General features: G+C 33.3%; 2 protein-coding genes across 3 annotated transcripts; both read right to left on the bottom strand.

The window, feature by feature from the left end:
• Positions 1-3,848: 3,848 nt before the first annotated feature.
• Positions 3,849-6,229, bottom strand: LOC123548111 (uncharacterized). 2 transcript variants are annotated; one of them, XM_053552070.1, is made up of 4 exons: positions 6,104-6,229; positions 5,309-5,509; positions 4,554-4,639; positions 3,849-4,009 (listed from the first exon to the last, which is right to left on the bottom strand). In XM_053552070.1, the coding sequence occupies exons 1-4, from the start codon at positions 6,181-6,183 to the stop codon at positions 3,990-3,992; spliced, it is 387 nt and encodes a 128-aa protein (XP_053408045.1). In that variant the 5' UTR covers positions 6,184-6,229; the 3' UTR covers positions 3,849-3,989. The 2 variants fall into 2 exon arrangements, with proteins under 2 accessions (XP_053408045.1, XP_045191279.2); XM_045335344.2 differs by having other exon boundaries at positions 4,554-4,648; positions 5,249-5,509; positions 6,104-6,224.
• A 9,803-nt stretch (positions 6,230-16,032) lies between these two features.
• Positions 16,033-19,508, bottom strand: LOC123548112 (uncharacterized). Its single transcript, XM_045335345.2, has 4 exons — positions 19,504-19,508; positions 18,409-18,696; positions 16,824-16,918; positions 16,033-16,189 (listed from the first exon to the last, which is right to left on the bottom strand). The coding sequence occupies exons 2-4, from the start codon at positions 18,693-18,695 to the stop codon at positions 16,170-16,172; spliced, it is 402 nt and encodes a 133-aa protein (XP_045191280.2). The 5' UTR covers position 18,696; positions 19,504-19,508; the 3' UTR covers positions 16,033-16,169.
• Between the last annotated feature and the right edge of the window lie 5,978 nt (positions 19,509-25,486).

Genomic DNA, 25,486 nt, shown 5'->3' on the forward strand with positions numbered 1-25,486 from the left:
AGTTGATAGAATGGGCGATAATCGGTCTATTTGAACCCCTTTTGAAGCGCCCCAATCTGTGTGCTCTTGATATAGAGGGCAAGGTTCAATATCTAGGTGATTTTTCATAAAGTTTGCTATTGTTGTAAAACAGTTTTCATTTTGTGATTCAGGAATACCACCAAAGATCAAATTGTTGCGCCTACTCCGCGCTTCTAAATCTACCGATTTATACTCTAATAAAGTCAACCTTGTCATGTTTTCATCCATCTGTTTTTCAATGTTGTGGACCTTGTTGTGAATACCCAAACACTGATCAACCTTTTCACCAATATTACCGATTTCACTAAACATAACTGACAATTAATCATCAATAGGCAAGTTCTGGTATTCACGATTATCAATAGTCATATTTGAATCTGTGTTACTAGCAGTACTGATACGCTGCCGCTTTCTATCTTGAACAACCTTTGTCCATTCGGAGTCATTGCTCACTCCGCCATTTTCCTCCGAGGTCAACAATTCAAACGGATTTTCAGTCATAATTGCAATGTTTCTGGGACAATTACCATTATCTGTTGATTCTTCGCTCATATCAAAGCCAATTTCTATAATCCTCGCACACCATAGGTGACTCTTAATAACTCTGGAGATGTTTGAAAATATAACAGTTGGCGCGGGTTATATACATATATTCAATGACTTTTCGCTTTTGTTTCAAACCTATTAAGAATACGATTGGAAGAGCCGTAATCGGTCTCTATTTCCGGTGAAACTTTACACCAACTACAAACAATTAAGTCGGAAATGAATGCTGGGGACATTAGAGCATGGTGTTCTCTGCTCACGTTGGGCTTTTAGTGTAAAACAAACTTTTATAGTTAGATTTAGATATGTTTTGTAATGGTCATTTGAGTGTATCAAAAAGAAAACTTTGTGATAAGGTATCTAGTACTATGTTTGAAAAATACAAAAATGACTGGAAAAATACTGTAACCAGAACAAATGCTGTAAGAGGCAATGGTAGAAACAAACTAAGAACTTATTGTCTTTTCAAAAAAGAGTATTGTACTGAAGAATACTGTAATGTGGTTTTACCTCGTACTCATAGGTCAGCATTTGTCAAGTTTAGATGTGGTGTAGCCCCACTTATGTTAGAAACTGGTAGATACATGACTTTGTCTCCTGAGAACCGTGTTTGCCCTTTTTGTATCGGGTGTGTGGAAGATGAGAGTCATGTTATCTTACAATGCCCTATGTATTCAAATATTAGAAATATACTGTTTGCTAAGTGCCAAAAGGTAACAAATTTTAACTTGCAGTCTAATGCTGAAAAAATGGTTACTTTGTTCTCCAACAATATGTTAATTAGATGCTATGCCAAAGCCTGCTATGATATTTTGCAATTAAGAAACTTACATTTGTATAGATAATATTATCTCACCACTAATAAGCTGTTTTATACTGTAGAAATAAGTATTTTTAATATTGTAGAAAACTGGAATGTTTTATCCTTGTAGTTGATGTATATGTGTACATATATTGAAATAGGTCCCTGATAATGATACGTACTGGTATGTTAATTAAGAAACCTAGGATTTAGATGTAACATCTTTTTTTTTCTTTTTTATATACTCAAAACTACGTTTTATTCATAGGTCTTAAATTTTATGTTTTCAGTTTTCTCTTAATCTATCAAAGCTACTTTTTTTGAATATGTTGAAAACTTGCAACACTTCTTAAAATTTCTTGGACAAGCTTTGCCTCTAGGTAAACTTTTCTCCATTTCGCCAAAGCTATTGTTTTAAACTTGGAACAGTTATTCGCTATTAAAAACTGACCCTGCACAGCAAATACTGTAACTCTACATTGCTCTGATTGAATTATGGCCCCTTTTGGACTTTTAATATCCAGGTATAGGATAATATTTATATCTAACAGAGACGTCTGCACCTGCAAGACGCATGCTCCTGTTTTAAAATGTGAATGACCAGTATATAGGGATAGTTGAGTAGTTAGATATCCTTTCTAAATTAATTCCATTTGGCAAATGAATGAATAAACTCGGTACTTTTTTTCTGCCTGTAGTAAATGTATAATTTTAAATCCTATTATATAATATAGCTTTGGCCACACTATCAGTAACTCAGTAACATGTAGTACATTTTGTGTAATAGTTATTACATACCAAATCCCTCTTTTTATTGTAATTCCGAGGTAATGTATAAATACATAAGTCTGTATGCATGCATGTAATGATGTATACATATATGCATATATATCGTATGTTAAGTGAATTTTAATTTGAATCACTGTTATTTTAAATGTGTAGTAATTATTGAAAACTGTGATAGTATTATGTTTTTAGTAGTCTCTTATAACTCTACTAAAGAGTGGCAAAGTACATGTATATATAGAATTTTATCATGTCTTTAATATTGATTTGTGTACTTTGATGAGACTTTAATAAACAATAAAATCATAATGTTCTCCACTCACCTGTATCCTCTGTTAGCAGGTGTTCCCTGCTTACAGGTGTTCCTGCTTACAGAAACAGCCTGACCTGTCTATAAAGACCACAACTGGGAGAGGCAAGAAGTATTTTTATAAGCAGGCTTTCTTTATTCACTGGTTAAAATACCCTGTATATATATTTGTTTAAATAGGAAACAAAACAAGCGGTCTTAGAGTAAGGTGGTATTTGCTCAGAGGTGGTCTTTATCACAGGTTTGACAGTTCCCCTTTTCACAAAAAAAAATCATCCTGCTTGTAATTTATTCAAAATGAAATTATCAGAACAGAACAGAAGTTTTATTTTGACTTAGGCATACAGCACATCGTCATATAGCATAACATTACATGACAGTCACAATTTTACAAAACATACTGTGTCATATTATATATACATATAGTATTCATTCTACATTTGGCAATTTAAAGATTTGAGAGTGATCACCTTTTAAAGCCGTTATATATTTAGAAAACATAAACATAAAATAAAATATAATGTACAATATAATGATTAGTTATTTAAATATTCATTTCTTATTTTGAAACACTTTAGGCAAAAAACGGCTAATTTATGTAGAACAGACTTTTTATCTGAATTAAGCAATGCACATAATTTATACATACTTGGACGAATTCTAAAATATCTTGGAAAATACATATTTCTATATTGATTGTAAAATGGACACACTAAAACAAAATAAAATTCGTCTTCTATATCATTTGTGTTACATTAGGTACAAAAACGACGATTCCTTTCAATGTTTCTATGTCTACCAGTTTCAATGTTTAAGTTGTGCGAGTTTAACCTTAATTTAGCAATAACATTTCTATACTTCGGAATATCAAAAATGGTAAGGTATTCTGCACAATTAAAGCAAGTTTTTATTTGTCTGTATAGGAACAAAGATGTACAAGATAACATACTAGTGCGCCATTCTGCCATATATATATTCCTTAAACGAGTATTAAACAATGGTATGAACAAGTCAATATTTACAGATTCGGGAATGTGTTTTATGTTGTCAGAAATCCATGCAGTTTGTACGTAGTCATTGATTCTGGTTCTCCTCAAAATACAAACAGTACATTGATAACTCATTTCTGATGCATGCGTGGCAGTTTTCTTGACAGGGGCAAATAAGATATGCACATGCGTGCGTGCTGATTTTAACAGTATGCTCATGATTTGCGAATGAATGCTCGGGGAAAAGTATGAATCTAAAGAAGTTGTGATTAATGTTGTGAAAGCTGTAGTTATCAATTGTTCTGACACAGAGTCCGAAAACAAGAAAGTTAATCTTGGGTCTCCATAATTTAGACTTTTGATCCACTACCTCATAAAGGAACACGGAAAACAATTATATACTGAACAAAAAGTGAATTTTATTCATACGAAAACATTCACATTATTCTGTCTAATAAATACACGTGTATGTCAAAAATAATTATGATCATGAAATTGTGTCATTTTTGGGGGGTCTATTTCTTTTGTAAACTCTTTAGTAGTATCCTCTTTTCTCTGCAAAAGAAAAAAGATAACACTGAGAAAATACTCACGGTTACTTTGCAAAGCTTTTTTAAAAGACAAAACCGTGTTCCGGTTGTAGTGTTGCAAAATCATTTCAAATATCTATTGCCTACCAACACGTTAATTAAAAGTATGTAAATCAAGATAACAGGGCAAACAAAGTCATCTGGTATTTTATCGTAAATAAATGTGCATGTTAAGTAAGTGTTCATAACAGAAACGTTTCAACAATTGCAGGGGGTATTTAAAATCTATATACCAGACTAATAGACACCTCCATACAGAACTAACATAGCAACACATTAAAATGTACTGTAATTAAGATGGCTCCGAGTGAATGTGTTCTTTTTTCAAATAAAAGAGGTTGTCAACTTACAAACGGGGTCAAATATGACCTTAATTTTGTTTTTATTAGAAACTCTGTGGGCGTATCAATTGTACCGTGACAAAGTTAAACTCAACAGTCGATGAAATTTTTACAAGTAGAGAGTGCTTTAGAATATAGAATAAGTGATTAGATACTATCTAAACTTACTGTAGTAAGGTCTTCGTATTGGCCAGTATGGTCTGCGTTTCCAGTAGTAATGTCTGTGCATGCCTGGGTACCTTCCATACATTCCGCCAATCATTCTAAAAATAGTTTGTATAATTGCTTTTTTTCAGCTTTTTATTTTCTGTTGAAGAATTACAAAAAATGTGTTTTTTTCCAAATTGATTCCTGTTATTAATTAGTCAGAAATGCAGTAACTCACACAACAGACAAAAAATTAATTTGAACCAAGTATGAGCCAACAACATTCTTTTCATCCGTTATGTAAGTGCTAGGCACATTCTTGGCTTTTTAATGTCCTTTAATAACGACACCATAAATATAAATATTTTGCTAGTTTGCGAACAGATAAGATGCTAGGACACAACACGAGTATTGAGACAGTATTTTATATGTAGCTTTTATTCATCTCTCTCCCATTTTAAGATAACGTATTTTGAGCCGACGAGTTGTTACACATTTTTGCAAATTTATATAGCGTCTAACGCGGCTTTTTAAGACTTCAAACCAAATATCATCTCCCTACGACCTATAATTGCGTCGTTATGACGTTAAACTAAACAAAATTTAAACAAAAAGCATTTCATTGATTTAAAACAGTTTTACAGTCTTTTCAAGAATAACATAAAGCTAAAATAGACAATTAAACACGTATAGATTTCATGAAAATTTTATGTTACCCGTATCCTCCGCTACCACCATAACCACCGTATCCTCCTCCAGTCATTCCATACCCTCCTCCAATCATTCCGTATCCTCCGCTACCACCATAACCACCGTATCCTCCTCCAATCATTCCATATCCTCCTCCAATCATTCCGTATCCTCCGTACCGCCAGGAATCGTCATCGTCATAATATCCGCCCCCTCCGTACATACCGTACATAGGTGTCGCTATGGCGACGGCAAGTAATGCTGAGATAACGATAATTGCCTTCATTCTAGGAGGGAAAAGTAAGTACCAGCTCAAAACAAAACGTAATAAGGGCTCCAGAAACACCAGTAGCAACAAGTCTTTACTACGCTTTATAATAAGACGAAGTGAGAACACTGAATTGTTGCAAATTACGTAGAATTTGGAAAAAAATGTATCCATATAAGAAAATTAATATAAATCTGAAACCACTATAAAAATAGTTTGGAAGTATATCATACTTGCTTATATGCTTGAAAATGGATGCAGTCATACGTTCAGCATTGCGGAATCTGGATTCGTACCGCATTCGAGAAACAAATTAAATTCAAAGACGAAGTTTAGAAACTTTTCTTTATGATCAAAATACAGTTTCTTTTTACGAAAGCGAGATACTTTCAAACCTACCAAAACTGCGTCAAGATACTCTTCATTGTGAACATAAGAAAATAAATCAATAAAAAATATAAGAGAAACAAAACGTAAAAAATGTCTACAAGTAGTTACTTTTGGCAATAAAATAATTTGATCTTAGAAGTCTGGTATGAACGAACATAGACAGAATATCAAAAGTTTTTAAACTTAAGCTTTTATATAACAAATGTGATTGTTAAATTCTTACATGTGTGCCTCTCCGTTCGCTGTTGTGTGGCTAAGGTTTGGACCCGTATTTATAGTGTTGGTCTGACATTGCGCTGCCATAAATGACACGAAGTAGTTATTACTGATATATGATTATTATAAATCGAATTTTTGTGGGCAAAAACCGCATTGCGGGACCAAGTGCTGTCATCGGGAAGTGACGTTTGTCAACTATGTTTACTATCTGCAGCCTGTCTATTCAAATTAAAATTTATGTTTTTGTTTTATAATCTTTTGTCATTTTAATACATAGGTACATAAATTAAATAATTAATTGAAATCAACTTTGGACAAAATGTAGTTATCAATAGATTGACAAGCTTTTGACATTCTGTTAAAACAAAAGAGTATTATTAGCATATTGAATACAATACGAAAAAAATCATAACCTATGTTAAGTATCAAAAGCATGCTGTTTTTTACTTATTATTTAAGATAGGTTTGCAAAGTATTTTTGACTATTATCCTAAAAGCTCTGTGAGATGAATTTTATCTGTCACTACTTATAAACATCACTGTAGAACATCTTTTCACTTTTGAGATTGTATTTTGTTTTGCAACAGAGGCAAACAAAAGAGAGATAACCACAGTTTTCAGCTGTATTCCTGCTGCAGCTCTATTTATTTGAAATGATATGAATTTTAATGCAAAAGATGGGTAATATATGAAGGTACGAAGCAGTTTTTAAACTTGATTCTGGTTCATATTTGCGATATATCCCGATATATATTACCTGAATGTAAAACTGGAATCTGGTAAAACTCAATATTTTAGATACTTTCTTATTAAAGGGGTTTAAGTTTATTTTTAATAAAAGTCTGTAAAATATACCTTTTAGTAATTACCTTGCAGTTTTTTCAATAAATCTCTAACAGAATATAGAAAAAGTGAAAATAATGTTGATTCTTTTAATAGTCATTAAGATAACGTGATCAAATCCGCATACATAACCGAGAATCAACTTCTAGTGATATAAAGCAGATTCTGATTAGCATTTGGAGCGCTTCTGGTAAGTATTGTTTATTGACGAGAAAATGATTTCAGAGTACATTCTAGCTTTTATATTTTGTACATGTGATTGTAGAAAAATTAAAAGGAATAATTACTCTTTAACTTGAGAGGAAAACGCGCGGGAGTTTAGTCAGCTGCTATTTATACAAAAATACAAATATATACAAAACATAAGATGATTTTAGTAAAGGCCTTTATCATACATTGCCAGGAATTCCTACTGTCGTCGATGGTGAAATCTAAAAGGAAATTTGATGCCCAGATTGAAAGATAGTGTAAAGGTCCGGTAAATATATTTTTTCATTACATATTTTGAAATACTTCCTGATATGAGTTGTACAAATATTGTTGAGAAATTTGCTTTTACCGATATGACAAAAAAGATTTTTTTTTATACAATTCTTTTATGGTAATAGCTTACAAGATCCAAACAACCATCTTCGAATCTTTGAGAGATTATCTTGTGGTCAAAGATTTTTGTCAAACTGTCTAGACACTAGTCATAATGTATATAAATATTTGTTCATTAATACCATTCATCTTAATTAGGCAAACCCACAAAATGAGGATTTTAGATATTTCCGACTTGCATTGAGTGCATTGTCAGGTAATACGAAGTTATATAAACAACAAAGTCACGATGATATATCACTGAAAGGTGACACATGGTAAACCAAAACAAACCGTACATAAGTCAAACAGAGTGCTGCTTATGCGAACAGCCCGCCGTCACACAATTTAAATACTGTTGAAAACGGCGCTAAACCAGAAGAAAAAGAAACTAATAAAAATAAATATAAATCAAACGAACATATCATGGGAATAAACGAGAATGAACAAAACAAACCGTTTAAGTCTTACAGTGAAACCCCTCTAATCCGGAACTCCTGAATACTGGACACACCTCCAAACTAAACGAATTTTACAGTCCTAACACTAGGTTCTCTTTCTTCGTTTAATAAACTCTGTAACTCGGAACCTCTCGATTCCGGAAACCGACCCAATATTTATTTATCAATTAAAATTACCCCTTAAAATCAAACAATTTTAAAGACAAATGGACTTTGGTACTTGCCGTTTTTATGATTATCAGAATTTACTCTGGTTTATAATATGTCCACATAAACTGTAATGGTGTTGTTTCAGGCTTTGAATTGAATCAGACTGCTTGATGGGGCCTCGTGGCGGAGTGGTTAAGGTCGCTGACTTCAAATCACTTGCCCCTCACCTATATGGGTTCGAGTCTCTCTCAGGGCGTTGAATTCTTCATGTGAGGAAGCCATCCAGCTAGCTTACGGAAGGTCGGTGGTTCTACCCAGGTGTCCGCTCGTGATGAAATAATGCACGGAGGGGCTTCTGGGGTCTTCCTCCACCATCAAAGCTGGGAAGTCGCCATATGACCTATAATTGTGTCGGTGCGACGTTAAAACCCAACAAAAAAAAATAAAATGGGTAAAATGAGGCCCTGCCCTGGGGGTCCCAAGTTTTATATAGACTTATATAGGAAAAAGCTTTAAAAATCTTCTTGTCTGAAACCATACGACCTAGCCTTTGATATTTGGTATGATGCATTGTCTAGTAGTCCTCTACCAAAATTGTTCAAATTATGCCCATGGGGTTAAAAGAGGCCCCGCCCTGGGGTCACTTAGTTATTATGTGAGTTATATAGGAAGAATACTTAAAAATCATCTGCTCCTATTTCCAAGACTGTTTAATTATAATTACCTGATGACCCCAAGTAATATGATGTCACTTGACTGTGACCTTGACCTACTGACCTACTTTCTTGTTTTTTAAGATACAGCCTTGAAATTTTGATGATATACACAGTTTTGCACACAAATCGTAAAACTGAATTTCATTGACCATGAATGTGACCTACTGACTTTCTTAATATTTTATCATCAGTTTGACATTGGAAACATGAAGCTCATATTACTCAGGTGAGCGATCCAGGGTCATCATGACCCTCTTGTTTGTAGTAGTAACGTTTCACATACTTCTATCGTAAAATTGGATTGGAATGATATTTACAAATAAAGTAGTACTTACAAGTATCTTCAATACTATTTGCGATAAAATATAAGCCTTTTCTTGCATATCATGGGCATATTTTCTAACGTAACACGCTAAGCATTAGCTCTGAATACCTTTCACTTATATTATCTGTCATTTACAAGAACTTTATTTTTTCTATCGATCCGTGCCATTCTTGTAGAAAATCTAAGTAACGTCTACATTTCTTAAAAAATCGTCACCAAGTTTTTCAATCTGTATTATGATCAGTGAAACCATGTTCGTACATAATCCTTATTAACATATTGCCATATTGTTTTGTACTTGGTGCAACAGTATTCAAACATTCTAGCATATCGTGAAATACACAAAAGCTTCTGACCACCCAGATACCATAAATACTAGCATATCAAACATAAAGATTTAGCTTTTATTCTAACACGACTTGATTCATTTTCCTGTTAAACAAAGAAAGCTGAAAACAGTGAATTAATATACAACAAATCACTGTTCTGACGTCACAATTATTACGTCATAACGTCAAACGGCATAGCGGCGCGCTGGAAAAGAAACCGATTGAAAACGGGCAAATATTTAATGAATGCCGTCAAGGTTGTACTTTGTAGTTTTTGGTAACGTGTTAGAATCTCATCTATATCTCATTTAGTGATGTGCTCTTTCAGTGATGTGTCGTTCAGATGCGTATTATATATCACTCGGGCTGCGCCCTCGTGATATAATTCCTTCGCATCTGAAATCCAAACAATGATTTATTCAGCGACAAATCACTAAATGAGATGTATTATTTCTTAAATAATATCTTACAGTTTAAATTGGTGTTTTCTTTAGATTTGATAAACCCCGAATTTCTTATGTATATACTTTTATCGAAACAAAAACTTCAAAAAGTTGAAGCATGATCCTAGTTTTAAAAAGACACTGCTTAGCATTGTTTGTATCAATTTACATTAAAGGTTGGCTTGTAAGATGTTTTTGGTGTATAACGTTAAGCTTCCCGTGGTGTTAAACTTAGAACCAAGATAGTTAAAATCGTCTACAGGTATCATAGTTTTGTGCTCGGAAGGTATTAGTAACCAAGTGTTAAAGCTCAGGGCAATTTGGCAGCATACTTCACTTTTAACTCAAGGAAAAGAATCATAATATAAAAAATGACTGTATTTCTAGGTTTTATAACTTCTGACAGCTACGAGTTGTTTGCATATGATATGTATGGCAGCGTCTTGGTGCCAGCAGAGAGATTTAAATTGACTTAGTATCTCTTAAGTAGGAGTTAGTATCTTCAACGTAGGAGATATTAAGTACTACGTAGGACTTAGTATACCAGATCATGCATAAACTAAATACCAGTTTGTTTTCATGCATTAAAAATTCACATCTACTGTGTTTGACTAAGTTTAATAATTCTTCAAAATCATCTGTTCGAAAAAGAACATAATAAATTTGGGACCATTTTACTAAAACACGATTCCACGAACTTTAGTGCCAACAGTACAGACATTAAAGTAAAGACAATAGTGTTTGACTATACTTCATGATATTCTTCTGGCAGAAATAATTAAATTAGACAAATGTAAAGAAGTAAACATAACATGGTATAAGTTCAAAAATATAACAGTTGTTACTAAACTTAAGGAGGTAGGTTACCTTATTATTTGTATGTGCGCATGTCCAACCGGAAGCTAACGTGACGATTTACGACGACGTTTACGACAAATTAAATGTGTTTGTATATCAATTCTTCTGATAAAAAATCATGAACCTGCATCTGATCTGATGCTTAATGGTTTAACAATGCAGAAATAATGAATAAATTGCCACAGAAATGCTTCAAAACTATTTTTAAACAGCCATTATTTGCTGAAATATTTTTATGAGTCTGTCGCTCTGAATAATGATCAATATTTTACTTCTTTTATGTAGTTATATTGAAAAGTTATGCGGAATGTAAGAAACTGATGTTACTGGGAATATAGTTGAGTGAAAGGTTACTTATTACGGCCATTTTCAAATAAAAATTGGGCAGTTTGATTTGTAGTACCCATTTTCCAGTTTCCCATGATAATTCGTTTCTTATATACTAAAACTAAGCTTTAAAATTGTTCAAATTTCTGTAGAAAATTGTGGTTTCTTGAATCAAACTGTTGTTACCATGGAAACGAAGCCCGTGACCCATCTATCTAAATGTAAAATTCAAAAGCGTTGACACTGGACTATTTAAGGTATTAGACCCGTAATAGAGTACCTCCTTTTTTGAAGAGTATTCAATTCCTACCATAAACCTACTTTGACTGCAATTTTCAGGGGGGCGTAGGTTCAAGCCCCACTGGGACCAATTTTTTCCCTTATTTTCCTTTTTTCTACTAAGTTTTTACTTCTTTCAAGACTTATAATTGATTTAATGTACAAAAGTGGAAAGCTTCCATTTGATAAGCAATGTTTGGCTGTTCAAAGTGAATTTACCTCTGAAACAGAAGGGGTAGAGTTAAACATCTTTAAAAATACTGAGTTACATGCGGTAAAAGTTCTCTATTTTGCCTTCACTCTTTAGATTATATGTTGTGAAAGAAATGTAGGTAGGTTCTACTTCTGCCCAAAGGTTATTTTTGAATGAAGTGAGCAAAATTCAAAACAGACCCACATGATTCGACCTCAATTTTTCAATGTTGGAAGTTAGAATTCTGTCGCGTTAAATCCGTTTACTTGAGGCACCCCCAAAAAAAAATGAAATTGACAGTGTTATTTTGTGTTTTAAAATTGTTTACCAATAGTTTGATGTTTCTTTTATCAAATTTAATGGTATAATGAATTATCTGCAAACATTTTGAATAGTGGCCATCACTTTGAAATTGGTCTCTGCTTGAGCTTGAGGAAACCCATAAATTATACAAAAAGTATAAAAAAAAAACGGCACGGTAAAATTGTTTAAAAATTGCAACACAGTGCGAAACACGGTCAACTTTAAGAATATACCAAGCAAATGCCATTTTGTAAACATTACTTTTAGGGGTCTAATACCTTAAGGAACACAGCTTCGGCTTTTTATTTGCATTTCAGTAATATCCATCAGAATAATAGCAGCATACAGAACGATTTTTCCATAAAAAATGTCAGACGAGGGGTACTGCCGTAAGTATTTAAGCTGTGAAATTTGTTTAAATAAATGCAAATAACACGAAAATATTACTTACGTTAGAAATAAGATGTTTTAAAGCTACATTAACAAGAAAGATAACTTTATTTAATATTTTTTATCGGAAATTACGATAAAAACAAGATATAAGCTATTATAAATATCTCTGTTGCCATGGTTACTTTAAACTTTAAGAAAAATAGGGTACCATGTAAAGTGCTTCAAACCTGGATAAAAAAATTACTTGCAGAAGGGACCTAGATAAACGGAATTGAGATTGTATCAATTAAAACATTAAATTACACGAAATACAAAAAAATGCTGCAGTTCAACTAATATGAATTTACACTGGTAACAAGGTAACCTACCTCCTTAAAACAGGAGTTTTGTTGATTAATGTTGCATGATATAATTTCTATCTCACAATTGAAGACAACAAATTTTTGCAGTTTAAATATATGCATAAAAGTCAGTTGTGCAGAGGAAGAAAAAAATAAACAAAACGTGTCTAAGATACAAAATGCGATAAAGAAAACAACGCAAATAAGTCAAATACTTGATCCGCCTGATTTTATGCATAGTGACAGGAGAGCAAAAACTACTTGTATTTCTGCACAATATTTTATCTATATTATAAAACGCAAGACAGAAATATATATATTTTAAAAAACCATAATAAGTCTATTTTTGTGACAGCCTGCAACCTTGTCAGCTGCAATAAGTTTCCGCTTCATGGCCTCGTTATAAAAACTATTATGAACCAATATGCATTTGTTCTTAAGCATTCAATATCCTTTTGGAGCAAAAAAGTACAAAACAAATATATTCCTTTTTTGTACGAATATGTAAATTTCAGCCACTTGCTACATCTAAATAGCCTGTGAAATAGTAGAACATAATTCATGTTTAGCCCTCTACATGTATATGCACCAGATATACCGCTCATTAATCTTAAATGTCGCTGATTTTTGTCTGAATGATTCCGATTTGCTGAAGATAAAATGAAATATAACAAGAGAGCAATAAACATGGCCACAGACTAGTCAGCTGAGAAGATACAGAAATATTGACTGAGAGTCATCTAAAATTGCTCTACTAAACTGTCTTGCAGATTTAGAGGAGAGGAATTTCAACGTTCCAGTACAGTCATCTAGATGATTTGAATGATTTTGGTAGAAGATTATCGAATAAAAGATTTATCTTAAAATATTTTTAAATTAGAGGTTTTCGACGAGAAGTTTTAAAAAAATCCACAATATACATACAAGGAAATGTAACCAAATATCGGTCCTGATTTTATATGTATCGTCCCCTTAATGCAAAAAGGTACCAAGTGCCTTCTTTACTCATATGCTCATGGTACCTTTTTGCATTAAGGGGACGTGTATCGGGGTGATTTTAAAATCACTGAAGAAAATCGCCCAAGAGACATATGTGTTTCCACTACAAAAAGAGGAACAAGTCCCTAAATGCTAATATTTTGACTAATCTGAATTAGTACAGAGTTGAAATCTAGCCACATATTTCAGACAGGCATATCTTTAAACCATATAAAGTAAATCACTCCTTCTCTAGAACGAAAAGGTAAACAATTGAACATTTCTGTGAAATTATACTGTAAAATCAAGCCCAAATATTTTAAATATTTGTTCTTCCGTCGCCATGGAAACAATTGTTCTGCATTGAATATGTATGTAAACATTGCTGTTAAGTTTGGTTGATACTGGTCAAATGGTTTAGGACAATACATTACAATATTTTGACAAAGATGAACCACAGACACAGCCGATCTGAACTCTTAAAGCCTCTCGTATTCATTTTAGATAAAAAAAGGCGAATTATATATATCAACAGCGCATGATATAAGTACCTAATTGGTCATGTGACTAAATGTTTTTCAGAATTACATATACATTGACCTACATTTTACCGCCTTATTATGAAATAGGAAGGAACATATTAGGTAGGGTTAGGACGTCACAATAAATTTAACAGTCTAACATTTACTAGAAAGTGAAGATACTCGATAAGCTAGAATCTGATTATCTAGCTATTTAAAAACATTGAGATGGCAAATATTTATACACGAAATAAAGTGTCCTTAACTTCAAAAGTTAATAACAACGTATTATATTACATTGTTGACTTATGTTATAAAACATGTCAAATAAAACATCAAAACCTTAGTAAAAGTCCAATAAACAGTGTACGAACTGCCATTAGTATAGATATTTTTTTATCATTTTATGTAAAACCATCATTAGAAATTCGACAAGCCCTCTATCATGAAATTTCTTCTGTTTCACAATAATTAATTATTAGTTTCTAACGAATGACCAACAGTAAAATATAGCCCGCCCGCTTAGCTCAATAGGTAAGAGCGTTGGTCTACGTTCGATCCTCGGGCGGTAGCGTATGTTCTCCGTGACTATTTGATAAACGACATTGTGTCTGATATCATTAGTCCTCCACCTCTGATTCCTGTGGGGAAGTTGGCAGTTACTTGCGGAGAACAGGTTTGTACTGGTACAGAATCCAGGAACACTGGTTAGGTTAACTGAAATACTCTTAAAGCTCTTAAATACTCTTTTACATGACTGAAATACTGTTGAAAAACGGCGTTAAACCCAAAACAAACAAACAAACAAACAAACAATTTTTTCTGAAAAAAAAAGTATTGTTTAGACCGGTGCGTCAAACTGAGTCTGCTATTGTTCTGCTTGTGTGCGTTTTATGATTCAAAAGGATCTTCTTATATCTTTCATTTGCTGTTCATTACTTTCTCCTCCCTTTGTAAAAATAAGTAGAATTTGAATATGGCGGTTAGTACTATATATTATTAGTGACATGACCGGACGTTTACATACCTGAAAGGTAATTTTTATACAGGGTCTGATGACGCCTGGACGAACGTTTTTATTACACTTTGACTCTGTGTATTTCATTGGTTTTGTTCAAAGGTTTGTGTTTACGTACGTCAATTGGTATTTAAGACTGAACCGCTATTTGTTGTGTTTACATTCAAGAATTACACTATGGCAAACACAGAATGTAACGTCTAGAACAGATAAGTTAAAAATCATTAGCTGCCTATTTTCATCCCCGAAATTATAAAGTTTGAAACATGACCATTGTCTAACGGGGCATTATACGTCCGATGGCAAGGTGAATGGGTTGTCTTGTCAAAGTGTATATGTGCTTCGTATGCGCGTTTGTTTGTGTGTGTGAAGATACATGATAAGTACACTTTTTATTTTATCCATTCTTTTTATTCACGCTGAAAGCAGTATTTAATATAAGAGAGAGTTGTGACTACTTGATTCCTTGTGATCTTTGAGCCACAGGTCAAAAAATAACCAGAGATCATTGTCTAGTGATATGTCGTTAGTTTGTTCAGATAAAACTATCGTTATTATACTTGCTGACATAATTTTTGAAAACAAGAAATTTAATTCAGATCCTTCGAGTCTTGACTTTTACGCCACAAAACATGAAGAATCTTCTTTAAGTAGTTCTAACTCATTTGGCCGAATCCAAAATCGTAGCTTTTATACTAAGTGTCCGGAAATGAGAAAGTAAACAAACTGACAGACAGTAGGACAATGCTTCAACAATACCATTGTTATCAGCTTGGCGTATCAGAACTTGCCAGGTACCTGTGTTTAAGAACCTATAGATAGTGTTTGGAAATTAAGGTACAAGTTTAGTACTTCAAATAAGCAACACCATAATGAATTGAACTTGCAATTTATTTATATGAAAACATGTTTTTACCATTCAAATCTTCTTTCAAATAAATACACGTATATGTCAAACAAAATTATCATAAAGTATTGTCGTTGTCCGGGTCAGTTTCTTCATAAGATGTTTAATAATATCCTCTTTTCTCTGCAAAGAAAAAGAACTGATGAAGGAAAATATGTTCTCATTCATATACAGTTCAAATGCAAAATAGTTAAGTTTTACGTGCCCATTTCAAATGTTTATAAGTGCCTTGTATACAAACAAATAACAGAAACAAATTAAGTCAGCTTTCTTGCATTCAAATAAATGTATAGCAAACAATAGACAAGAGAACACCTGACAACAAAAGCAAGAAAATAAAATAATACGGTTAAGTTTACTATAGTTTTGACATTTCAAATAGTATATGGGTTTTTGATGGTCGCAAACTATGTAAATGGCGACGGATTTAGCCGAAACCAGTTAAATTAATTAAGATTAACAAATTCTTAACTGTTTTCCATGTTTGATCCTTTAGAAGTATTATAGATAAAAAGACTATATTTGAATAAAGTCATATTATATTATCAAATTAAAGTATGTAACGACGTTTAAAATTGATGAAATAAGGCTGCCATGTTGCTTTGTTTTAGTTGCTCTTCTGAAGCAGCACACATTAGGCTTGGTATTATGATATATACCGTAACAAATTTACATTCAGCAGTCAGTCACATCGCCAGTTACATACAAAGTCCGTTAGAATGTACAATATTTGTATTGAGATGGTATTTAAACTTACTGTGGTAAGGTTTCCATTTTGGCCAGTACGGTCTGTGTCCCCAGTGGTGGTATCTGTGCATGCCGGGATATCCTCCATATCCACCGCCAATCATTCTGAAAATATTTAGTTTAATTCTATTGCTGAATGTTTTAAATGTCTATTGGAGAAAAATGATACGCAAAACTTAAAATCTATGCGTGAGATAGTTAAAACAGGGGAAAGTATTGGCCAGACACTGGGCAAAACGATTGATCCAGTTATGATCCAAACATTCCTTTTCTTAGTCCTCACCGGTCAAACCCATGCGTGTTTTGAACATACAAGCAATAACAATTGACCACTCTTCAAGTTTATTTCTATATGCGACTGTAACGGTCATGAAAACATTTCAGTCAATGAAATATATTAATTCCATGGAACAAATAATTTATGTAAATAATCAAGCTGATATAACTTCAAGGAAGAAAAGAAGAAAAATCTGATAATATTATGGAATCTAGAAAGCGCGGTTTTATAGAAAACGAAAACTGCGACAGTAAAAATGCATGGGAAATCCGTTTAAATACATTTATAGTAGGAGTTTTGCCAGGGTTTGGAAAAAAGTTTTTGAAGTTACAAACCTGAAACTGAAAATGGTTCTGAAACAAACAGAATCGGTGATTAAATTTAGTTAACCAGATTTCATTCTGGTGATATTCGGCACCTTAAATCTTTCTTATTTTAACATAAAGGGAGGTAATTTACCGACCTCATAATACATTGACGACATGCAGGTCTATGTCTTTATTCTTCAGGTAGATATCTTGTCTTTGTTTGTTTGTTTGTAGACTTATTTGTGTTCGATACTGAAAAGCAATTTCAGTGTCTCTTCGAGAAGACCGTTAGTAACTTTAGTTGGAGGATAGCTCAGTATACAGAAGACGGTCCAATTCCAGAAAATTTCCTGATTCTTAAGCGTGCTAGGTGTAAAACACCATTGCAAGAGACTGTTATCCTAATGTCTGTAATTCTGGTTGCACGATCAGGGACCGTGGTTTCGTAGTTAAAAGGTGTTACCACTAGACAACTGTGTCCGCTCTTGTCTACATTTCCACAGTTTAACTTAATTAATCAAATAGATAGTGATTTTTGTTTGACAAAAGGCTGTCATTTATCATTCAACCAGACGAAAAAAATATATGTTGAAATTGCTGAAGAGACTTCGACAAATATAGTTGAAATTTATAAACAAATTGATAGCGTAATAAAGCTATACTTTCGTGAAAGTACAGACTAGTAAATAAGCAAGTAAGTAACGGTTTTATTTCTAGGCTACACATGGGGTTTCCCCATCTGCCATGTGGACCTCAAGACTAAACTTTCTGTTTTTGCGTATATATACATGATATAGGAAATTGATTTTTCAAGTCATGTTTTATCGACAGGACTGTTCCTTTATATAGAAATAAATTGAATTTTTCGAATTTTGACTGCTATTCAATGCATTAGACTAGCATTACACTTTTGCCAAGCCAGTTTAGAATCAAATAGAAACTTTACTTGAATAAAGTAAAGGCCAATAGCACATACAAAAGGCGTGTAAATTTCATGAAATATTCATTACCCGAATCTTCCGTATCCACCATAGCCTCCGTATCCTCCATAACCCCCATAGCCTCCGTATCCTCCGTAACCACCATAGCCTCCATATCCACCGCCTCCATATCCACCGTATGGCATCATACCGTATCCTCCACCGAACATTCCATAACCTCCATATCCACCGTAACCTCGGTATCCACCATACCCTCCATACCTCCAGTAACCGTCATCATCTCCATAGTAACCGCCGTAAAATGGTGTTGCTATGGCGGCCGCAAATAAAGCCGATAGAACGATAATTGCCTTCATTCTAAATGACAAATAGAGATAAGCTCATTCAAAACATGTAATTGTAATAGTACTTGTAAAATGGTATCAAAAGCACTGAACACAAAAGCAGTGAATGTTCCAGTTAACCCTCTTGAAATGTCGTGTTACAAATTGTGTGAAAAAGTTTAATAGTCACAAATTAAACAGTTAAAAGAAATACTATTTACTAAATAGAAATAATGAAATTATGAAACTGGTATAAAATATTTGAAAGCAATCGAGACTCTGCTCATAATTTAAAATCATTGCTTGTTGATCATATCTAAATATTGATTCTTACTGCTCGAGATATTTAAGAAAACACGTGCGAAAAAAATAAAACATGAAGCTGTTCAAATGTATTTTAGCAGACCGGTTCAATTTCATTTTTACAAAACTTGCTATTAGATAGAAGGTTATCATTGAGATCTGTTGCATAAATTAACAATTTAGAGTTCGAAAAATTCAAAAATAACATTTCACAATAAAATATATTTGTATTGAGAGACCTGGAAAGAACGCGCATTGCACACATTGCAGATAAATCACAAAAGTTTTATGAAGTTTCAGAACAAAGTACTATTTAGACGTTACTTTTTTAAGCCAGTTCACTAGTACTTCATTTTATCTCGTTCTTTTTACATTCTATGTAATATGTTAATATGTTTCATATTATATTTTAAGTTTTCAGAACTATATCTGGCTTTTAGCCAAATATATAACCATTCTTAAATAATGTTACTTCTATCATCATTGTTATTATTGTTATAATTTGATATGAAATCAAACAAGATTATTAAACCGTTACCTGTATGTCCCTCCGTTCGCTGTTGTGTGGCTAAGGTTTGGCCCTGTATTTATAGTGCTGGTCTGACATTGCACTGACATAAATGCCACAAAAAATAAATCACTGCTAAATAATTATTATAAATCGATGTTTTATATTATTTTGTTGACAAAAGTCGCATTGCGGGACCAAGTGCGGACATCCATCTTGCGTTATTCGAAGAAAAATTTATGTCTTTTTGCCATTTAAAATTTTTGACAAATGATAAAAGGTACTCTGTTTAGCATAAGTTTGACCAGCTGTTGATGATCTGAGATTTGTTAAAACACAATAGTGTTGTGTTGTATAAAGCCAATTTGTAATATGGGTCGTGTATAATATGTGAATTTCTGTCAAACTGCTATGAATTTTCATGAAGTTTTCAAAAAAATTATCTAAGGTAATATAAGGTATATGAACAGTTATACAAATTGTTGAAAGTGGAAAAAAGCATGTCTGTGACTTACATTACACGAGAAAACTGTAAGTAATATTAGACGAAAGACCTGTAAGCTGTACTAGTAAAGACAGAGTAACATTTGTATCGAAACAACAAATTTTTAAAGGAACTGCCAAACTAAAGAATATACAACTGCTTTATTTTTGTAAAATGTGATGGCAACAATTGGTTTAAGGCAGATGATTATGCCTACTGTACGTGCCAATGTTTGAAAAAGTCATCTATTATATCATAATATCTACTGTGATAGGCATTACATAGATAAACCACATATGCTTTAATTTAGTTTCGGAACGAAGTACTATTTACACGTTACTTTTTTCAAGAGAAGGATTTTATTTAAAGTATATCAACTGTTTCTAGTATACAAATTGTTTGTCTACTGTGTTCTAGAATTCAAATGTTGAAATATTGATTGTGCAATGATATACAACAATTTATGAAATATTAAACGCATTTTGAACATCTTTCTGTATAAACATATTTATATTATATACATAAAGTTGTTCAAAAATAAGAAATGCCATTTTCAAAAGCGTTTAATATTTCAATGATGTTGTGTTGTTGACATTATTACATTATTCAGTTTAACCGAATTAAGGTTGAACTCTTTACTCGGCAAAAATGACTCCCCTTGTACACCATACCTTCACGTGACCAGGGAATTCTGGGTCAGGTATATAAACGCCCGTCTCGCCAGATTCCAGTCTTTTCTATTCTGAGTCCACTGAACGAGGCAGAGTCATTGATATTTTAAACAAAAATTTTAGTTTAAAAACTTCTTAAGACTTAATATTCTCTTCCCAAACAATAATAGATATTAATTTCAGATATTGCTGTTATAAATTTGTAATTTTTTACAGATCTAAAATGCGTTTTATGCAGGTTTTAAGTACGACCACGTGGGAGCACATGGTGAGCACATGTGAAATATTGTAGATTAATAACCTTGTCTGTCAAACTTTAGATGATCAAATATAATCGATGATTAAAAAAATGTTACCAAATATTTATAAATATCTTATTGCATGCATGTATACATCTAGATCTTGATCTATAAATAAATAATAGAATTTGATTAGTTGACGTCATGACCGCGTGCAATTGTAAAGCGTGTAAGCATATATAAGTTTGTAAACAAATTGATGGGTCCTGTAAATTTCAGAGTTACGGGTTTCGAACTCTGCCTGTGTGAATGTTCTCAAACTTAAAGCTGAATAAAGCTGAAACTGTTTTATTTGAGTAAACGCCTTTTTACGCAAAAAATATTCAATGGCATTTAACTTATATAATTAATTTCGCATTCATTCTAAATCATTTTACAAGTAAGCCTTTCATCTCACAACTTTCTTTTATTTTATGCTTGAGATAAAATCCGAAGATGATAAAACGCAAGCAACTATATCTAGTCCAACAAGTTCAGAGAAAGCGGACGTCTGGTCAAGGCGCCTGGCGGACATGAAAGGGTCCAGGAACAAGATGAGATGCCATCCGATTTTACACCTAGAGCTACATCGTCTTCACTAGGTGGAAACATTTTTAGTAATTCTGGTTGTATGCTAGCCACACACGTCCATAAATAAATAAATAAATAAATAAATAAATAAATAAATAAATGAATGAATGAATGAATGAATGAATGAATGAATGAATGAATGAATAAAGGACCAACTAGAGTGCTCTAGTCTAAAGTCGATTTTTTCTAATTTGTAGAATTGCAAATCTTTTTTAAAAAAAGTATCAGGACTGGACTTTGGTGTTAAGTGAATGAATCAATCTATGTGTGTACGAATTCACGAAGTCCAGAATAAAGCAAGGTCCAGTATTCACAATTTCATAATGCAGTAAACATGGTCCGCAGACTAGGTTATGGCCTTAAGCAGGATTGGTCGGGTGAATTTGAACTGAGTATCAAACCCGACGGAGGTTAATGGTTACAAATGATAAAATAAAATAAAATAAAATAAATAAGAAATAAACAAATAATAAATAAATTAAAATCGCCTGTGCATAAATGCCTACATTTAATTCCGAGTTTTTGATTACATATGTTGAGATTTCAGCGTTCTCGAACCATGCCAAAAGCCTTCTGAGTGCGTGAAGATCTTCAATCCAAAATAGATACCCTAATAGCAGAATCTTTGTCGGATAATACAAAAAAGAGCTACAGCCATTAATTAGATGACTTTACTGCATTTGCGAACATCTTGGGTCTCGAACATCATTTTCCACCTAAAACTTTACGTCATAGCAGCATCCATTGTCTACCTGTCCTTGAATCAGTACTCTCACTCGACTGTTAATTTAATTTACGTTAACAAAATCGATGGATATACAAAGAATACACAAAGCATTTCATGATCAAAGCTTTGCTGGTTGGTTTGCATTAGAAGCGCAAGAACTGGGTTTGTAGACAACCCATCACAGGCTCAATCCTCAGCAAACTCATTTACATCCCTAGGACGTATGCCTATCATAATACGAGGTTATGTTGTTGCAGCATGTTTCTCCCTGGCCCTTTTAGCTCTGCTTCGTATTAGTGAGTTCGCATTACCAAATTAAACTCCAAAAAGTATGTCCTACGTCATCAAGGTATTGTCATGGGAAGCAACATGTTTAGACTTAATTTCCTATCATCGAAAACCGACAAAAAATGCTGCGGTACTCAATAAAAATCGATCCCCAAAATACCCAATATTATGATCATATAGCCACAAACTTGTCCTACAGGAATAAAGCATCCGTCCCACCTTCCTGTCAATTTCGTTTTTATGGAAGTTCAATTCAGTTCCGTATAAATCTGGATTTCCCATTTCAGAAATCAGTTATCGTCAAATGCCTACAGAACATTCATCAGATAACTACGAAGGACCCGTGGTGACATTTCAACTTCATTATTTCACGCTTTCTGCTTCTTGATTTCACGATTTCCACTTCATGAATTCACGATTTCTGCTTCCTGATTTCACGATTTCCACTTCATGAATTCACGAATTCACGATTTCACGATAAAACTTCACGATTTTACGGTTTCGCGAATTCACGATTTCGCGATTTCACGATTTCCACTTAACGAATTCACGATTTCACAATTTCCACTTCATGAATTCACGATTTCACGATTTCCATTCATGAATTCACGATTTCAGGAATTCACGATTTCCACTTCATGAATTCACGATTTCACAATTTCCACTTCATGAATTCACGATTTCACGAATTAACGATTTCACCTTTAAACTTCACGAATTCACGATTTCTTGATTTCACGAATTCACGATTTCGCCATTAAATTTCACGATTTCACGATATCCACTTCAAGAATTCACGATTTCTCGATTTCACGATTTCATAATTATAGTACAATTTCAAATTTTCGCGATTTTTTTAGTCACATGACTAATGTATGACGTAGAAAACCGCGGGTGATATTCGTTACATGTAAGATGGCGTGTTATATAATTGTACAACCAGGTTTAGGTACTGAAAGTGAAAACTGGCCGAAAATGCCTCAACTGATGAGGAAATAGACTTACAAACAATACTTTTAGAACGCATTATTGCTTAAAATGTGAAATTGTTCCAGTCCCTTTTTTCGGTTTTAGTAAGCTCCTCATCTTTGTGCTATTAAATGAAAAGCGATGCATCTTATTCACATGTAAGCTATTGCCACCTGCTATGTAAATGGTATGCAAACTGAGTTGATCAAGAGTACAGCCTTACCACAAGGGCCGTTTAAAACGTAAAAAAGCGGCTTAGACGTTACAGGCGTGGAAAGGATATACATAAAAATATATATTCAATCCATGCAAGCATTCTCTTTTAAATGAATAGAAACCAATGTGTCTATGGACGGAAAGACGGATTCCAAAATAACGGACTGACGGACGGACAAATGCAAGGCTTAATGCTCCGTCGCAACAAATGGCGTGGGCATAATAAACATACTTATATATTTTGGAATTGTCTAAAACAGTAAAGCTACTTAGGCATCTTATTTTGTTCATACTTGTTTTAGTGTCAAAAAGACCCAATACTGTTTTGGTACAGGCACCAATATCCCTCCCCAACCTCCACACAGATGTATGCAGGAGTATAAACTCATCCTCTGTAACCCAGACCATTCATTACGTTTACACTTCAATGAATGGAGAGTAACAGAATGGATTAGCCAAATAGAACAAGTGAAATCAAGAAATCATGAAATCGTGAAGTTTAATGGTGAAATGGTGAAATCGTGAATTCAAGAAGTGGAAATCGTGAAATCAAGAAATCGTGAAATCAAGAAATCGTGAAATCATGAAATCGTGAAATCAAGAAATCGTGAAGTTTTTTTTTTCGTTAAATCGTGAATTCATGAAATCGTGAAATCGTGAATTCGTGAAGTGGAAATCGTGAAATCAGGAAGCAGAAATCGTGAAATCGTGAACTTATGAAGTGGAAATTGTGAAATGAAGAAATCGTGAAATCATGAAATCGTGTAATCAAGAAATCGTGAAGTTTCTTTTTCGTGAAATCGTGAATTCATGAAATCGTGATTTCGTGAAGTGGAAATCGTGAAATCAGGAAGCAGAAATCGTGAAATAATGAAGTTGAAATGTCACCACGGGTCTTTCGTAGATAACCGAGCCATCTATTAATTACTACTAGTTTTCCAGTTCATGAAACATTTTCCCGCATTTTCGCACTATTCATACAAAGCTGAAATGTACATGTGTGCTATCCGAGCTTTACTGAAGGATATGCCATTTTGAATTAATTGTTTTTTTTAATACGGCTGTCCGAGCTTTACTGGAGAATATGCCATTTTGAATTATGTTTTATAATACGGCTAACTGAGCTATACTGAAGGTTATGCCATATAGAAAAAGTAATATGTTTTATAATACGGCTAACTGAGCTTTACTGAAGGTTATGCCATGTGGAAGTGGTCTTATAATGTGTGATTATCAATAAAATAAATAAACAAAATATTTTTGGGCTATCTTACTAATTTAAATGTATCCAGACATCCAAAAGCCCAAAACTGCATTTGACGCCCCCATTTTAATTAAATTCAAATCCAAATAAATAAATAGATTATAAAGTGATATATACAATTTTGGCTAAAGGACTGCTGACTTTCAAAATTATAAAGTGATGTTATCAGTTGCCATATGCTGTAAAGTGAATGCCGGCAACACCGTTTGGCTTTTAAATACGCAGGTTCCCTAGAACGGTATACATGCTATTTTAACTCTGTTGTCAGGTTAAATAGTCTTGAAACATCTTTACATGTTCATTTTGATTAACAAAATAGTTTCCTCTTAAGTTTTGCACTCGAACTAACTGCCCACGATGCAATAAGCATTACTGATTTGCCTCCCTTTGCGCTGCAAACCAAATGTGGGTCTAGATAATTTCGTTAAGCGTCAGAGGGATGGATATTTGTTGTTTATATGTTACCCTCTTTTAATCCGACATTAGAAGTTTTGATTATTCACTGTGGGGGAAATGACCTTGGGT

The sequence above is a fragment of the Mercenaria mercenaria genome, chromosome 9, assembly GCF_021730395.1.
Source record: "Mercenaria mercenaria strain notata chromosome 9, MADL_Memer_1, whole genome shotgun sequence".
In the NCBI taxonomy this organism is placed as follows: domain Eukaryota; kingdom Metazoa; phylum Mollusca; class Bivalvia; order Venerida; family Veneridae; genus Mercenaria; species Mercenaria mercenaria.

Coding starts and splice junctions, on each gene's coding strand:
- LOC123548111 (XM_045335344.2), bottom strand. CDS start 6,183: ATGGCAGCGCAATGTCAGACCAACACTATAAATACGGGTCCAAACCTT. Junction 4,649..5,248: donor GGTGGTAGCGGAGGATACGG/GTAACATAAAAT, acceptor AACTATTTTTAG/AATGATTGGCGGAATGTATG. Junction 4,010..4,553: donor AATACGAAGACCTTACTACA/GTAAGTTTAGAT, acceptor TTTCTTTTGCAG/AGAAAAGAGGATACTACTAA.
- LOC123548112 (XM_045335345.2), bottom strand. CDS start 18,695: ATGAAGGCAATTATCGTTCTATCGGCTTTATTTGCGGCCGCCATAGCA. Junction 16,919..18,408: donor GGTGGATACGGAAGATTCGG/GTAATGAATATT, acceptor AAATATTTTCAG/AATGATTGGCGGTGGATATG. Junction 16,190..16,823: donor AAAATGGAAACCTTACCACA/GTAAGTTTAAAT, acceptor TTTTCTTTGCAG/AGAAAAGAGGATATTATTAA.